This window comes from Macrotis lagotis, chromosome 1 (genome assembly GCF_037893015.1).
Source record: "Macrotis lagotis isolate mMagLag1 chromosome 1, bilby.v1.9.chrom.fasta, whole genome shotgun sequence".
Lineage (NCBI taxonomy): Eukaryota > Metazoa > Chordata > Mammalia > Peramelemorphia > Peramelidae > Macrotis > Macrotis lagotis.
The window spans coordinates 62670692-62689143 of record NC_133658.1 but is presented as its reverse complement, the minus strand read 5'-3'; the positions used below and the strand labels follow the sequence as shown (position 1 = coordinate 62689143).

Here is an 18452-nt window from a genome sequence, read left to right as displayed (position 1 = left end):
TACTATGACCAAAGGATTCATCCCCGAGTGACCAGCTTACTGATGATAAAGAAGCTGGCCCTTGGAAAATAGTCTTCCACTGATGTTGTACTTTAAGTCCTTTCCAGTATGGAAAACCTGGCAAACCTTTTGTTCTTCTTATATAAGCTTTCAGTGTATCATCATCCTAAAACTTTGTAGAAGATAACCTGAATTCATCAGGTGGAATTCTTGTTTGAAAGACGAGATCTCTGGATCTGGGTTTTTAAATCAGTTTATTAATTTATGTAAAACATTCTTTTTTCCCCCCACTATTAAACAAAAGCATCTCAGGCTTAAGTTCAGGAAACAAAAAATTTTAAATTCTCCTAACAGTTACTGGGGGGGGGGATAAAGAGAAAATATAGTGACAGTTGATCTGAGATTTTTTTTTTGCAAGGTAATGGGTTTAAATGGCTTGCCCAAGTCCACACAGCTAGGTAATAATATTAAGTGTCTGAGACCGCATTTGAACTCAGGTCCTCCTGACTCCAGGGCCAGTACTCTATCCACTGCGCCACCTAGCTGCCCCCAATCTGAGAATTCTAATAGAAGCTTCAGATTCTTAGGAAAGCTGCTGCAAATCTAAACATTATCATTCCCGAATAGATTCTCTTTAATTGTTCTGTGCTTTATGAAATTTTTGATTATATTCAATTTATTGTCAAATTAACCAGCATATTAAATTCTGTTTCCTTTTAAGGTGAAAAGCCGTATGAATGTTATATTTGTCATGCTCGGTTTACCCAGAGTGGCACAATGAAAATGCACATCTTACAGAAGCACACAGAGAATGTGGCCAAATTTCACTGTCCACATTGTGACACTGTCATAGCCAGAAAAAGCGATTTGGGTAAGTGACTTAGCTTCTTGTCGATCAGAAGTCCTGTCTGAGGAGTACAGGAAAAATATAGGTATTAGAATAATTATCAGTAGAATCAGGATGAACTGACTGTCCCAGGTTACAAACTCACAGTTGTGCTTAGACTTGGTTTGACTGAAAGTAATTGCTTTGCTTTGTTGCTGTTTCTATTGTTTCTCCAAGAAGAGTAGCATTAAGGCAAAAAGATTTTACTCCTCAATACAATTCACCAACAAATACCATTTGATGAATTATTTCAACATAGAGTGCACCTACACCCCACACACACACACACACACACACAGAGGATTGTGGTAGACAATAGGAAGAGGCAAGGCTTAGGTAAGATATAGACTCTAAAGTTTATAATTTAGTTAGGGAGGCGCAAACATGGAATTATAACATACAGTTGTATGAGGGAAGCCTTAGAAAGATAAAAAAAAGATAAATGAGGTTTAAGGGAAATGATCCTCAAACAGAATGGTTCCTCTGAAAGAGCTGTCAGGCAAGAGGCTTGTAATGTCTGAGCCTCAGTTCACTCACCCTGTAAGTAGAAGATAATGCTTACCTACAAGTGCTTTGTGAATCTTAAAGCAAACACATGTAGGCTGTTCTTCAATATATGTGAGTTAAAGGAAGCTACCAAGGAGCCTTAAGTATATTCACTACATTAGTGATTTAAGTATTCACTAGAGTAGCAATTATTCTTTTTTTTTTTTGTTTTGTTTTATGCATCAAAGTGTATGTATTGGCATTCTTTCAGGTGTCCATTTGCGAAAGCAGCATTCCTACATTGAGCAGGGCAAGAAATGTCGTTACTGTGATGCTGTATTTCATGAGCGATATGCCCTCATTCAGCATCAAAAATCTCACAAAAATGAGAAGCGTTTCAAGTGTGACCAGTGCGACTATGCATGCAGACAGGTACTCTTTTTATGCACTTAACTGCCTCCTCTTGCCCATCATGTAGATAATGGTCCTATTTGTAATACATTGGAGGAAGTAAGGGTGTAGTATCAAAATGTATCAAAGGTCTGCTTAAACAAATTATGTGGAAAGGAATACAGAACTGATGGGGGGGCAATAGGAGTTTCGGGGAGGAAAAATAGAAAATTGGAGAGTTATGTGATGGAGGAAAATTTCAGTCATGTTAGTACTTTGTAGTAGTAAAGAACTATTAATTGTCCCCAGGAGCTTTTTAATAAATCAGTTTTGAAACCTGTAGACATACGTAAAAAAATCTCCTTTATTTCCTCAACAAATATTAACTCAAGAATGCTCAGTGGATGTTGAGACTTCATTTGAAGAGGTCTTTAATTTAGTAGCAGGCAATGCTGTCTGAGACTGTTTTCTTGCCTTCTCAGGAACGACACATGATAATGCACAAACGAACACATACTGGAGAGAAGCCCTATGCCTGTAGTCACTGCGACAAGACCTTCCGCCAGAAACAGCTTCTGGACATGCATTTCAAACGCTATCACGACCCCAACTTTGTCCCTGCTGCTTTTGTCTGTTCTAAGTGTGGTAAAACATTCACACGCCGGGTAAGTGCTGGGCTTTCCTTTTCTAATAAATACATTTTCTCTTATGGTGAATTCTTCCTTACTTGATATTTGCAGACTCTACCTTTTGAATCAGTTGGATTTATTTAGGCCTTATGCATCTACATCCTCAGTGTAAAATGCCTAAAGTTCTTTTTATAAATAATCCAAACCAGTATTGCCGAAGCACTTTGAGGTTTACTTTCATTCCAGCCAAACCACCCTGTGAGGTGGGCAAGTCCTAGTATTAACTTCATTATAAAGATAAGTAAGTTGTTAGGGCTTCATCCAGGGTGCCTCCATGCCTGTTGATTTCACTTTTTTATGAAAATATAGAGACTCTTGTATTTTGTTTAAAAAGTATGAAGATATTGCTTTGTGCCCTCTTGCATTAGTCAAATGCTTGGTTTTTCTTCCTTTTGTTTAGAACACAATGGCAAGGCATGCTGACAATTGTACTGGTCTAGATGGTATAGATGGAGAAAATGGAGGTGAAACCAAGAAAGGCAAGCGTGGGAGGAAAAGAAAGATGCGCTCTAAAAAAGAGGAGTCATCTGACAGTGGTAAGAGCTCTGTCTGCTCCTGTCTCAACAGAGGTTATATTGACAGTCAATGCAACATGGTTCCTGCTCTTTTCAGTCATATTCATACTAAGAATAGTGACTTTACTCCACTGCTATGTATAACATTTTCAGAGAGGTGTATGAAGATGTCCAATAGGCATATGAAAACCATACAGATAAGTGATTTACAGCATGGGGGGGGGGTGGCTTGTTTTTGAGAAATTTTATGGGGAAATTCACATAATGGATAGTGAATTGTCCCATGCAAGAAACAATGGCCCTTTGATCCAGGAAAGTGCCCACCATTGTCTTATGTCGCTGGTACCCATCTCACTTCCTATGGATGTTCAGAAAGCCAACTCACTGTCCTCCTTTATTTATACCATGAAGGGCTTGGACTAGATAAATTTCTAAGGTCCCTTCTAGCTCTTCAGTTCTATGAGATTAGAGAAGTCTGAAAACCACTGGAACTTTAATTGCATGCTTTTCTCAGTTTGGATCCTGTATTTCCCCCCGCCCTGCCCCAATCTGGCATTATAAAACTTTAGCAGTGTAGACTTAAAATGAACTTGCAAGTTCAGGTACAAATGAGTCTAACTTGATGATATTAGCAAAAATCCAACAAAAGTTATACATATACACACCCCCAAAGGATTTTTCCAATAGTGGAAAGATAATTCGTATAAATATTTTCCCATTTTCTTGCTCTTCCATTCCCCTCCTGCCCTGCCTCGCCCCCCCTTTCCACCCCACAATTTTGCAAGAAGAAAATGCTGAACCAGACTTGGATGATAATGAGGATGAAGAAGAAACTGCCGTTGAAATTGAAGCTGAACCAGAAGTTCAGCCTGTGACCCCAGCCCCACCACCGGCCAAAAAACGAAGAGGGAGGCCGCCGGGCAAGGCCAGCCAGCCCAAGCAAAACCAGCGTGAGTTTTTTGCATTTGACTCAGGAGGGACTGGGGGCTTTGAGGTACAGGCTAGCTACTGCCAGCAGTCGCAGCAGTTGTTTGGGGACTTGTTTTTTTTAAACCCATTTACCATAAAAAAGACACTCCCCTTCTAAACATCTTTAAAATCCATCATCCTGTGGGATAAAAGAACATTTTGTGCTGGTACACAGGGTGGGAATTTAAATTGAGACAAGTCAGATCACGTTGTCTCTGTGTAGGGTCTTTCTCTGTCACCAGAGTTGATAGTAAAATATTGGAGGGGGTGAGCAGGAGGAGGCACAGTCTTGACCTCATATGTAAACTTTAAGCTAGAAGGATGTATAGATTCTGAGTCTATGCATCTATTTTGTGTGTGTGTGTGTGTGTGTGTGTGTGTTTACAAACACACACACAGTCTTTGGGAATGACAGTGCATACAAAATTGATTAAGAACCATTTAAGTTAACCAGATAACCATTGATTTCAACCATTGATTTGAAGACACAGGGGAATTAGCATCCCTTCCTCTTCCCCTTCCTTTTTGCTTCTGCCATTTCTGAAATTTTCTTTTTTCTTTTTCTTTTTCTTTTTCTTTTTAGATTTTTTTTTCAAGGCAATGGGGTTAAGTGGCTTGCCCAAGGCCACACAGCTAGGTAATTAATATTAAGTGTCTTGAGGTCAGATTTGAACCCAGGTACTCCTGACTCCAAGGCCAGTGCTCTGTTCACTGTGCCACCTAGCCCCCCTGAAATTTTCTTAAGGGGAGCCAGTGTTCCATGTAAATTTGTGGTTTCAAATGGTTTGATTTTTTTTTTTTTTTTTTTTTGCAAGAATCCCAATCCCTCTTTCATTCCTGAAAGTATGTAGTAGAGTGACCATCACTCAGCTCTTTCCACCATTTTCATTCTCTAGTTTTCTTTCGATAGCTTGAAATTTCTTTTAAGACAGGATCTATTTCCATGGAAATAGAGAACATGTCCTTGAGGTCACTTCCTTTACCACTTCTTCTTCCCCCCCCCCCCCCAGCCATCCACATCCAGGAATGTTCTCTTGCACCCCTATGCAAGTTCTGACCTGGAAGGCACCTATACGGGGACCTGTTGTGTCTACATTGTGATTACCTTGCCTTTACTCAAGCATTTCTAGTTAAGAGAAGACTTGCTACCTTACTAAACAACCTAGTCTACTTTTGTGTAATCCTTATTGTTAGGGAATTTTTCTTTCCTCATGTCTCTTATCTGGTAATGGTGAATAGGTGGTTAATTGTAAAATGGAATCACCCTATCTCTCCCTTTAATCATGAATAAAAACCTGGGCTTTCATCTTAATTTTAAGAAGGATGTAGCAGCTGTTCTGAATAATATAGAAAGCCAGAAAAACAGATTTTTAGTCCTGCCTCAGTAGGTGGAATTTTCTTTCAAATGTCTTCACCTCCATTGTCAGCTATGAAACAGACTTGGTTGCCAAAGCAAACTAAGAATTTTAACATTCAGGAAAAGTGTTTGTGTGTGTTATCTGCATTCTGCTTTTCCCTGATTCTCCTTCCCCCCTCCACAACTGCTTATTGCCCTTTCTCCCAAATGATCTTGTACGTCTTGTATTTCTCTGTATTTGTTCCTTTATCAAGGCAGCAGTGGCATGATAAATAGGTGCCAGCTTGGAATGAACTGACTTTAAACAATTCTAGGCACAGATGACTCAATTTCTCAGGGCCCTGAGAATTCTCGTAAAACTCTGAAGTTGTAGAAAAGTTTCATTTGGTAGAGAGGCTTTGCTCATCTGGGAATTTCTTATGTTCCCTGAACCTACAGTACAGTCCCCATCTTTCTTATCTACTCTATTAATACTTGGTGATTGATTTAGTATGGAACTTGTTAAAAAGCATTTTAGGCAGGCATATACTGAAATTCTTTGCTGCTTCCTGGAATATGACAGTTTGCATCCAAAGCTTCTAATACTCACTAGTATGTAAATGTTGGAAAGAAAGAGTAATGGGTCACACTGGAGTAGAACAAGATACCCAGGCTCTTGAATGCCTAACTCAGGCATGTGCTTTGTGTTCTCTTGACATTACATTTATTTTGAATTAACCCTGAACATTGTAGTCTTGTATTGGCCCTTTCCCTTGTCTCTTCCACACCATGCTGTCAGGGCATTTTTATTCCACCTTTAAGGAATCCTAACCAGGGACCTCGGTATATAGAGATTAGAAACAATGCCATATAAGAATCTGTTGAAATTGAAGGAACTAGGGATATTTAGCTGGAAAAGAAAAAACTTGGGTAGAAACACAAGACTTCTTGAGATATTTGAAAGTCTGTAGGGTTTTTCTGCTTGACCTCACAGGGCAGGAAATAAGTGACGGTCAGCTGTAAATTCAATATATTAAAAAAAATTCCTTCCAACACTCAGACTCAGGCTAAAGCATAAAAGGGTTGCCTCCTGAAGTGTAAGGAGGACCTTCTGATTCAAGAGACCAGTTGAAATCACTTTTGAAGCCTCCTCCCATACTCTAATTAAATAACAACAGAAAGGAATGGAATATTTTTGTTAGGGGATTTTAACATTTGTTTTTTGTGTTTCTCCCCATTAGCCACAGCAATCATTCAGGTTGAAGACCAGAACACTGGTGCAATTGAAAACATTATAGTGGAAGTCAAAAAAGAGCCTGATGCAGAAACAGTAGAAGGTGAAGAAGAAGAGCCCCAGTCTGCTGTGGTAGAAGCTCCCAATGGAGATCTCACTCCAGAAATGATTCTGAGCATGATGGACCGGTGATGGAGAAGGCTCTGCCAACTGAACTGGCCTGGGCTGTGTTTAAACGGCTCAATCTTATTTTCTCTTTTCTTTTGTTTTCTTGGCTTTGGGAAATGCATCATTTTAGACCATTTTACCAAACATACTGGGAACTTAAACTTCAACAATTATGGTAGAAAATGTGATTAACTAGAAAACTTGCTGTTTGATGTTAGCGTTGCAGATCATGGAATGTTAGAATACACACTGAGTCCTTGAAGGGGTTGACGATGAAATTTGAGATCAACTTTGCAGTGATGGTCTCAGGACCATGTTTACATGTAACCAGTTTTGATAGATGGAAATGGAAACATTGAAGCCCTTCACTGACGCCCTTATGGTAAACCACTCCGGAATTGCCACCAAGGTTTCCCAAAGTTCTACATCCCCTTCCTAGAAGAGTTTTTAATTGTAAATGCAGACTTGGGAGGGTCCTAGACTTTTAAACCATTTTTATTTTTGCTTTTCCCTGACTCCCTATGGCTTGGAGTTAGCTGCACACCAGTAATATGGCATGCTATGATTGATTTCTGTCCTGAACACTTTGCTGCTTTCTTAGCAAAGTATGTGTTATGGTCAAGCTTGTAAATACCTGGTTTTTTGTTTTGGTTTTTTTTTTTTTTTTTTACATTTTAATCTTTTCCATTAATTAAGAGGTTGGAAAGAAGTGCAGTTTAAGAAGCCCAGCATTTTAAATAACTTAGAAATTAAGTTACAACAGATTCAATAGTATGTAAATGTTGGAAAAAAAATTAATGGATCACAATCACGTAGAAGAAGGTACCCAGACTATTGCTTGCTGAATAATGGGAGTCCACGTGGAACGTTTTTTATTCCAAGCACATGGAACTGGCATTTGAACCTTGTATAATTAACTCTGTTATGATTTCACATCTACATTTTCTTTGCTCCGTTTTATAGCTGTATTTTTGTGTTTTACGAATCCTCTGTTAAGGCATAAACAGCGGTTTTAAGTGGGTCATGGTAGCCCTTGGAAAACCTGGGCCAGGAAATTTCTCTAGGTCAGTAATTTAAATTTTGGATCTTAAAAAAAAACAATAATGTGAAACAAACACAACTTTCAAAACAAATGATGCTTGTATATGGACTGTCATGTTAAAAATGTAAGCTTTTTATAGAGTCTTGCTGATTTCAAACAAATTTTTCTTCTCTGTATCGCTTTTAAAAAAGGCTATGAGTATAGCTATCAGACTCTAGGTTGATGCATTTTTGTACTTCGCTGTACTGTGTGATATTTTTCATTATTTTAGAAGGCCAACATGAGAACTGTAATAAAATATGTAATGGGGGTTTGAAAGCTGGGAAGGTGAATTATACTGCTGTACAGCTAATAAATAATAATGGATTAACATGTGCTCTAGACAGCTAGTTTCGTTTGAGCTGTGTAAGAACTCAGTTCCTGGCTTGATAGGGTTTTGTCATCCCCAGACTTATTTCAAGCTGTTCTCCAGCTGCCACAGGCAAAGCTGCCAGGCTTTTGTTTTCTTCTTTGCCCTCAGATGGCATGCCGTGTTCCTGGGAAGTCAGGGCCTGCTCCAGCATATGGAAAAGAGCCCACGAAACCACTTGGATTTTGAGGGACAGGCTGCATGCAGAATTCCTGTGAAGTTTGCTGGGGGAGAATGTGTTTGTGTTCATGAATTAATCTCCAGGTCTGAAGTGCTGAATCTCAAGAAGCATTTCTTTCTGTATCACCAATGCAGTTCTTGTTCTCTTTGTTCCCCACAACCACTCTTTCAGAGGAGTCACAAAACTTGGGATGAAAGAACCCTAGATGTAGTTAAGGCTCCAAGCCACCAGATTGAAGGAATCTTTGAAATCTATAAAAAATCAGGAAGGCAGAGGACACCAGGAAGTTGCAGCCTTGCATGGCCTCGATGGGAAAGTAGGAGGGGGCTGAGTGGCAGGAGTTCCTTCAGTGAGGTCTTGTCAAGGTTGTCCCCTTGAAGAGCAGTTGCCGCCTTTCTGTCTTTGCCTTTATTATTCTTCTGAATTGAACCTCTACCCAGGGCAGCAGGTAGAATTCCTCTTTCCTTGTTTGTGCTTTTCAAACTTGATATCTTTAATGCTTTGTTCAGAATCTTTAAAAGTCCTTGCCAAGCAGAGCAAGCATTAGCTGCTGCTGCTCACTGCATTAATAGGTAAATACTTCTCTTTGGCTCATCCTATTGTCTTCACCAGGCAGTGAGGTGCTGTGAACTTGGATGTGGGTATAATCTGAACACACTCTAGTGGGGGAAATGTCTATTATTGAATACAGCAGGCATTTGAGGAGGAGGGAAGTGAGGACTTGGAGCACCACTTCCAGTTCCCTTTCTGGGATCCATGGTCTCTGTTGTATTTTCTGTATTGTGTTCAGCATTTCCCAAGCGCCCACAGTGTTCCCTGATCTGTACAGAACAGGGAGAAAGACAGTCTCTGCTTTTTAAAAGCTCACATCACTCCTCCCTCCCACTGAATCTCTTTATTTTTCCCTGAATGTACTTGTCATTTTTAGAAGTTTAATCTCATATTCCAAACCTGTAACTCCTCAGTAGCCTTGATCTCATCATCCTAATTTGTATCATCTGTCAGACCCTAAATTCGGTTTCTCTGCCTGATTGCAGAGATTCCCTAAGAGCCACAGGTCTACCTTGCTTAGCCTTACTCCTCCCTTCATACCACATAGGGGTCAAGCTGACCTTGAAAGCTGGTCACAGTCTAGACTCAAGAAATCATCCCCTTGTGGGGCACCCAAGCTTCACCCCCATTCATGCCTTATCAGCCCTTGATGGCTGTCCTTTGGGCATGATGACAAACACCTTGTATGTTTTGTTTTTCCTGCAAGGCAGACAGACTTGACTTTATACAGGTCACTTTTTTTTATTTCTTGACATTAGTGCTTTCCACTTCAAATCTTGACTTTGACTCTCAGTTTAAACCCAAAAGCATTTAATGTGAGGCTCCTTTTCCTTCAAGTTTCATTATTGAGATGATTTTCTGATTGGGGATATTTATTGATCTTAATGGGTTAGGTCTCACCAGAAATAGTTCTCTATTCTCAGAAGAACTGGGGATCTTTATTAGCTCATCAGTCTTAAATTTGTCAGGGACCCACCTTGTTTTACTGATTGTCCATTTTTCCAGTGATCAAGGACTCAAGTTTGAAAAGGATCATATTTTTGCAGGGCAGAAGGACTGTACGTCGAACTTAAGTCTTTTCTCCAGGTCCAGTATTCTTTCCACTATATGAACTTCTTTGGGCAATGCATCAGTTTTCTTGTATTCAAAATGACTAGCTCCCTTTCTTGGCCTTACCTTCTAGGGAAAAAAAAGTTGGAACTACTTCCTTTCCTGGTTGAACTTTTGGGTTTATATTATCCAGGGGGTCTCCCTGCCAGACATCTCTGCCCCATTAACTAAGTTCCTTGTGTTTTATAACATAATGATCTATATAATACTTCTGACCTTACTCCAGGTAACAATCAACCTGTTCCTTTATAACTCAAAAGGTTGACCTTTGTTTTGTAAGCTTGGTATGTTATTTATTTCCAGAACCTCCTAGATTCATAGTCAGATCCCCACTTTTGCCAGAGCAAAAACCAAAACTATCAGAAGCACTTTTATCTCAATATCCTGATCTTCCATGGTCTCTCTAAAGCTGACATTGAATTTCATTTTCTTCTGCTCCAGCCCCCGTCCTTTTAGAAGCTTTACAGAAATTCCTTTTTTGTGGATCTTTGATTCATATTCACTTACATAAAATTATTCCATGAATGATAGTGATGGGAGAGCCTTGGTTTAGAGACTGTTTCATAGAAAGTAAACTTTCAGTCCTACCTATCTTCCTTACAGGGGCCCGCAGCAAGTTGAAATAGCTGTCCCGATAGGCTAACATCTCTTCTAATTCACCTTTATACCTTCTGGAGATTTTGCCAAGTGAAAAAATCATGCAAAAGATAGAAAATAATATTCTTCATCTCTTCCCCCCCTTCCTATTTTCTCAGTGGGAGGAAATAGATCACCAAACCCTAGTTCCTTCCATTAACATATATATATTTTTAGCAAAATTGTTTTTTCACAATTTTTTCTACTGCTTTAAGACTTCAGAAAAGAAATGTGGAAGGAAAAAACTGTATTAGTCCTTCCTTCTCCAGCATCCTTCTCTTCAGTAAGACTGCTGAATTAATCTAATTGTTAAAACAGTTTATTTCTTATGGTGACCTAACTCCTTCTTCCTGTAACTTGTTGCACCCATCTTGCCCTCCAGAACTAATACACAAGGAATGGGTTCTTGTTTAAATGCAGCCTGGGCTCTCCTTGCTGAAAACTAATGGGGCTCACTGTTTTTTGGCATTCTTGAGAATGTTGTAATTGCCCCAGACTTTAGTTCACCTTCTTTTTTTAGAGGAAGGGGTAAAAGAGTGGAGTGCAGCTCCTAAGCAGCCTTGATAGAAATCTCACCTAATTAACTCCTTGAATAGATGCTGAAATTCTCCCTCTTTGCTTTGTCTCTTATCTCATTTTTTTTTTTAGTTTTTTCGAGGTTAAGTGGCTTGCCCAAGGCCACACAGCTAGGCACAATTACCCCGTTTATCTCCTCATTTTTGCTCTTGGCCTTTATGATCCCTTTTTATAAAATTTTAACTACTCTATTTGATTAATTTATGAAATATTTCCTCCCACAACCATTTGTGGGCAGTTAGAATATTAGTCCTGGAGTTCAAAGAGTTATCCTGTTGAGTTCAAATCTGGCTTCAGACATTAGCTGTGTGACCCTGGGCAAGTCCTATAACCCTGATTCCCTCGATTTCCTCATCTATAAAATGAGCTGGAAAAGGAAATGGCAAACAAGGCCTGTGGTCCAAATGGAGTAACAGAGTCAGATGTGATTGAACAACACCACAATAGCTATCCTGAAATTCTCACCATTCTACAGATGGGAAAAACAGTTTTAGTAGGTTTTTCTTAGCTTCTGATCAACCAACTTTGGAACCTATAGATACATGTCTGTCTTTCTCACATTAGAGATATTTTAATATTTGCTTGTACTTTCTTGATAAAATTGACCAGTACTCTGGGAGCTTGTTAAGTGATAACACTGAGTCTAGAACCTGGTCTTCTGATTTCCAGCCCCATGATATCTCCCCATTAATCTCTTCTCTTATTCCACTCCCCTACTCAAAAAGTAATGCCTTAGCCACCAGGCTTCATAGCCCTCTGATCTGGACTCCGCCCATTTACTTTCAGATCATCCAGCCATTTTCACCTTATTGCTTGTACATTGAGGCTGTTGCCTCAGCTAATTTTGTCAAGTCTTTATGTTCATCCAATTGTGGGGTGTTCTCTAACCCCTAGTTAAGTCTTCCTTGGATCCCTCTTCCTTTCGTGATCTTTGCCACTTGGCAAGCTGGCCTTCATCTGCATAATGGGCATAAATGTAGCTCTGAAGTATGGAAGAGTAGCATTATGCAAAAACAAGTTCAAAACTTGATTTTATCACTTAATTATCTGTGAGCTGGCTGGGCACCAGCTGCTTGCTTCTCAGAAAAATCTGGATTTCCTCTATCTAAAATGAGGAAGGGGCTTAGACCAGGTGTGTGTTTTCTAACTCTTAAATCCTATGATTAGGGCAATTGGTACATTTTGAGGTTCTCTTTACTCCAGGCTTCCCAAGTTGCCTGCAATTTCAGAATCAGTTTAGATATTTCTAGTTAAAGTGGAGCCATTTTTGCAAAGGATGACATTCAGGCACTGTCATCCATCAACTTTGTTGACCTCACAATCACATTCTTGGTGGTAAGTTTTGACTGAGAGAAAGGTGTGGTAGGCCCAGGATGAATAGTGGGTGGAGAAAAAAGCACCTTCCTTTTTCTTTTCCTATACCTGACTCTGGCAGTCTTAGATCTCTCAGTCTTGATAATAGTCTAACTGTTCTTTTTGCATCGTGCTCTCCTTTGTTTAAAGTATGTCTTTGTCTGCTTGATGAGGTCAAGCCAATAGGTATTGATTACCTAATCTCATTTGTACGGCATTAGGTATTCTGAATCCTGTCCTCCAAGTTCAGTACTCAATGACTTTGACCCAGAATGGTTTGGCCCTGTGGGATATAGGTGTCCTTAGCCACCAAGACAAACAGGTGAACTTCACCTCCCTCAAGTCAAGACAAAAAAATCCCATCAGGTCTGTGGTCCATGCCTATCTGTGAGGGCAGGTACTAGACACTGGGACTCTTTCCTCATTGAATTTGTGATTCACTTGGAAGGGCGTGCCTGACCTTATCACTATTCCAGATACTTCCATCAAATAGATTAAAGTCCTCCATCATCTGATTCTTAACATACCACGCATGCTTAATTACCTGTTGTTCCTCTTCACAGCTTGGTCCCTATTCCTGATCTCCTTTCCCATTCTGCTCAAATGCCACTACTTATAAGAATTTTTTCCAGATTATCCCCAGTTTAGTGCCTTTCCACCCTAAAATATCGTATCTATCTTCTGTTTATAACTTTTTATGTATTTACTGTTTTTGCCACAATGGAATGTAAGTTTTGGGGGGTAGGGATTCTTTGTTTCACTGACTAACTCCTCACTTTTCACATGCTAGAAACTCAAATGCTTATCCATAAGTATTTGTTGTTTTGAGGGAGTGAAATAAGTGCCAAGATCCAGGGATGGCATAATGAAGTCACTTCAATTGGAGGAAAGGCAGGAGATGAATAATCACAAGTCTTTGGACTCCACTCTTTCCCAGGAGTCATCCTAGATTGATTCCTCATTCTCTCACACCACCCCCATATCCATGCTGTTGCCACAGCCTTCTCATCATTCTTGTATATGCCCCCTTCTCTAGGACCCTGCCACCACACTGGGGCAGATCCTCATCACCTCATGCTTGGATAATCGCCAAAGTCAGTTAGTGGCTTTGACCGCCCCACAACTCTTCCCCAATCCAATCCATCCTCTATTCAGCCATCAAGTGGTTTTGCTAAAAGGTAGGTCCACCCATGTCACCACCCCACTCCTCCCATTTAAAAACTAGTTATTAAACCCTTTCTCATCCAGGATCAAACACAAAATGCTCTGGTTGACATTCCAAGCTCTTCATAACCTCTCCCTCTCTTACCTTCCAGTTGTACTCCTTTATCCAGGGTCACCCTCCTGGCAGTGCCACAGAGAACACTCCATCTCTCCCCCTCTGGGCATTGTCTCTAGCTCTTTCCCAAGCCTGGAATGTTCTCCCTCTAAATCCACCTACTGCCTTCTCTAGCTTTCTTTAAGTCCCAACAGTAAAATCTCATCTTTGACAGGAAGCCTTTCCCAACCCTCTTAATTCTAGTGCCTTCCCTTTACTAATGATTTCCTATTTATCCTGTATATAGCTTGTTTGTATATACTTGTTTGCATATTGTCTTCCCCTATTAGATTGTGAGCTCCTGGAGGGCAGAGACTGTCTTTTGCCTTTTTGTATCTCCGGGACCTGGCACTATAATAAATGGTTATTGATTGATTGTTTGGAAGAGATTGCATATGAATTAGCCAGAAGGAAAGAAAGGGCTTCTATGGAGGGGCTAGAGTAAGCTAAATACAAGTGATACAGAGTTGTTTGTCAAGAATTCAATCCTATAAAACATTAAGCGCTTAATTGAAATGCTGGTGGGAAAAGATAGCCCTACTGGCAAGGAGCAAAACTGAGCAGTGTGATGTGTGAGTGTGTATAGTGCTTTAAAGTCTACAAAGACTTTACGGAATGCATCAGTCCTCTCATTTAAGCCTCATAACATTGAGGTAGCTACTTTGCTGGTGTGAGAATTATTTAGGGCAAAGTCAAATTAAATTTTGACCTTTAATCATAACAAATTTTACATCTTTTTAAAAAGCTTAATATGCAATATGTCCTTTTGCTCCAATCACTTGTTTTACATTATTTGGCATTGAGTTCATAAGATATTGGAAACTACATTTGCCGTGTTGGATATCATGAACCTTTCTTTGAACAGTCCTTTTGAGGGTTTTTTTTTGGAAATCTAACTTTGATCATAGCTCAAAAGTTTTCTTTTTTTGTTTTTTTGCAAGGCAGTGGGGTTAAGTGACTTGCCCAAGGTCACACAGCTAGGTGTCTGAGGTTACATGTGAACTCATGTCCTCCTGACTCAGGCTGGTGCCCTATCCACTGCGCCACCTAGCTGCCCCTAGCTTATAGGTTTTCGATGAGATTTAAATCAATTGGGTTCTCTCAAGCTACAATGCATGGTCTTGGAAAAATGTCTTAATATTTGGTGATGTGTAGCATGGAACAATGCCATGTTACAGTATTCCATCTTCATTTGGGAATTTCTGTAATTTCAGAACAATTATGCTCCTCACTATCACAGTTTGTTGAATTTTACTAATCCCTCAATGAAGTTAAGATTTCTAGGTTAATTGTAAGTTTAAAAAAAATCATTTTTTGGAAGGTAGATATCTTACTTACTATCTTACTCTTCTTAACTAAACTTCCCATCTTTTCACATATATCCCTTTAACAGGAACTCATCAGGATTGCCAAATATGATTATTTTTGCAAAAGCTCTCTTCATATCCAATTCAGTTTTCTGGATATGTACATATCCATATGTGTATATATACATATATATTATTAATATATACATATATTTGTATTTTTATCTTGTTTGTACATTTTGCATGTTGTCTCCCTGCAATTAGATTGTGAGCTCCTGGAGGGCAGCAAATGTTTTTTGCCTTTATACCCCTAGTGCTTAGCAAAGTGCCTGTCAAATAATAGGCACTTAATAAATGCTTGTTGATTTGTAGGTGACCCTGAACTATAATTCTGTCATTGGTTTTGGTATAGCCTTGAATGAAAAAAAAAAGGTTAAAAATTACCTTTTTTCTTTCTAGTTTTTTTAATGGGACTTATCAATTTTCCATAAACTTAAGCCTATGATATACTAGCAGAGGCATCAGTTAACAACCCCACCAGCTGCCAGATCCCTCTGAAGATCTTGGCTTATTTTCTGAGGATGACTTTGGACCATTTTGAAGCAATATAGTTTGTCAGTTTGTGGCGTGGTTTTTTCCATCTTTGACCACTCTTTCTGTTTCACTTTGATACAATTTCTCCAATCACAGTAAACCTGAATGATCTTTAAATACTTGACTTTGTGGAAGCTAGTTAATGAAAATGTCAAAGCCCTATTGATCCCTGCTGCATCTGAGATCAGGTTAGACACCTAGCAGTCTGCAATTCTTTTCCTTTTTGTAAATCTTCTACATATGTGAAAATTTTCCTAGATAGATCAAGATGAGTTAATTAAGGTAATAAAATTTCATAAATTCAATAGAAAAAACCTCAACTTTGCCAAACCAATAGGCATTACAATATCTCTAAGAGTCATTGAAGTATGCTCTTTAAAAGCTATGACTTTTGTTTGTCTTTTTGCAGTAACGTCCATTTTTTTAAACCACAATTAAAAATACAACAACAAAATAGCAATGAAAGCTGTATGATGCTAACCCAGATCATACAACTAAGGAAAGGTAGGAAAATCAGATTAATCCCATTTCTTCTGGTCACGGTCAGAGCTCATACCAAATAATCCTCATTGTTGGGAAAATGTCTTGCCTAGTTTCCAACTAGTGTTAATGATAGAATCCAGCCTAAGTCTCTGATTCCAGTCCATCTCTCTACAACAACATACTGCAATCTTTTTAAGACTATGGAAAAGAGAGATGGTAGAATATATTATTAGTAGGTGTGCAGACTCAAGGCTGTCTATCAAGGACTCTAGGTATTGCAGGAAAATTTGGGAGACGAGAATACTGGAGAATGTTTCATGAAGGTGCTAGCACTTCAACTGAGAGGAGAAGGATTTTAGGAGGCAAAGAAGAAATACTTTCCAAATATGAAGGACAAACCTATACGTATACCACAAAGATGTGAAAAAATAAGTCAAGTTGATTATAAGAATGGGAATAATCATTTTATTAATATTTACTATTTGTGGGGCACAATGAAGAGTACTGGACTTAGAATCAGGAACCCCTGATTTCAAATCCAGCCCCTTAGATACTTAATTGTGTGATCCTGGGCAAGTAAATCACTTTACTTTTTCTGCCTCAGTTTCCTCAACTGTAAAAATGGAGATAATAACATTTGCCTTGCAGAGTTATTTGTAAAAAGCACTTCTCACAGGGACACATAAATGTGTATTTCTTTTCCTCCCTCAGGGCAGTGGAGATACAAAAATGAAATTATAAAAACCTCAAGAACATAGGGTTAAAACAAACATAACAAAAATAAAACTTGGATGTGAAGTTTTATTCTCTGGGATTTATCAGACAAAACCTTTGGTAAATGGAGACCATGGTCACCAAGAAACTTGATAAATGGGAAAAATCATTAACCTCCTTACTGGTCTGTACATAGGAATTTGCACAATACCTCTAATTAAAACATCCTCAAAGATCGCTTCCAAAATTCTTGTCTCTTCCTGGGAGGGTGGTTTCCTTACATCCTGAGCATTGTTCTCCTGGATTTATAATTAACATAGAAGTTTGGGGCTGCTAGGTGGCACAGTGGATAGAGCGCCAGCCCTGGAGTCAGGAGTACCTGAGTTCAAATCCAGCCTCAGACACTTAATAATTACCTAGCTGTGTGGCCTTGGGCAAGCCACTTAACCCCATTGCCTTGCAAAAACTGAAAAAAAAAACATAGAAGTTTAATTTCTAAATAGTGAGAAAAGGAGATGTGATACAGGCTTAGTATACTCTAAAGGGAATTAATCTGTCACAACATGGTTGTGAGAAATTGTTTTCACACTATCCCCCATTTTGATCACAGCTAATATGTCAGCTATAGATCAAATAAAGAGATGTAGACCTAGGGTAGCTATAAGACTGGGCTGGTGGGCAGCTAGGTGATGCAGTAGATACAGCACCCTCCCTGGAGTCAGGAGGACCTGAGTTCAAATCCAGCCTCAGACACTTAATAATTGCCCAGCTGTGTGGCCACTTAACCCCATTGCCTTGCAAAAAAACAAAAAAATGGGCAGGCAACAATATAAGGCTAATCTACAAAGGGGGGGGAATAAGGATTGAATGACACAAAAGAGAAAGATTGCAGAGATCAAAAGAAAAATTATATAACCCTTATATTATTTGTAAGGGTTATATAATTATATAATTATATAACCCTTACAAATAATATAAAAGGAAAGAAAAATAGCAAACAATAACAAATTTCTGATCCATTTCTTCTGGAGACGTCTAATGCAGTTCTTTTGGATCTCTAGAGTCTGTCAATGAACAGACTTCTCCAAGTACAATCAATTTACTTATTGGAAAAAAACTCTGGAACTTCATAGATCATGACAACTTGCATTCAGTTACAAATAGAAATCAACCTAGTTTTGTTTTTGACATTATCTTCTTAGTTTTAAGTCATTTATATTAAATCTTCCCATTTAGAGGATACTATTTCCACCTAAATTTTCTCTTTAAAAGATTTTAAAATAGGGGTGGCTAGGTGGCACAGTGAATAGAGCACTGGCCTTGGACTCAGGAGTACCTGGGTTCAAATCCAACCTCAGACACTTAATAATTACCTAGCCTTGTGGCCTTGGGCAAGCCACTTAACCCCATTGCCTTGAAAAATCTTAAAAAAAAAATATTTTAAAATAGAGCACAGAAACACATGGCTGACAACAGATACCAAATTCTATAATAACCTAGCTGG

The 18452-nt window shown here is 39.0% G+C and overlaps 1 protein-coding gene across 3 annotated transcripts in view; it reads left to right on the top strand.

The window, feature by feature from the left end:
* CTCF (CCCTC-binding factor) overlaps positions 1-17153 on the top strand; it is a 73294-nt gene extending 56141 nt beyond the window's left edge. For 2 of the 3 annotated variants that reach the window (XM_074202378.1, XM_074202386.1), the window contains 6 exons: positions 722-871; positions 1644-1804; positions 2245-2427; positions 2852-2987; positions 3752-3916; positions 6513-17153. In XM_074202378.1, the coding sequence (XP_074058479.1) occupies positions 722-871; positions 1644-1804; positions 2245-2427; positions 2852-2987; positions 3752-3916; positions 6513-6697 (980 nt within the window). In that variant the 3' untranslated portion in view covers positions 6698-17153. The remainder of the gene's footprint in view (positions 1-721; positions 872-1643; positions 1805-2244; positions 2428-2851; positions 2988-3751; positions 3917-6512) is intronic. The other variant, XM_074202393.1, reaches the window with a different exon arrangement.
* Positions 17154-18452: the final 1299 nt, after the last annotated feature.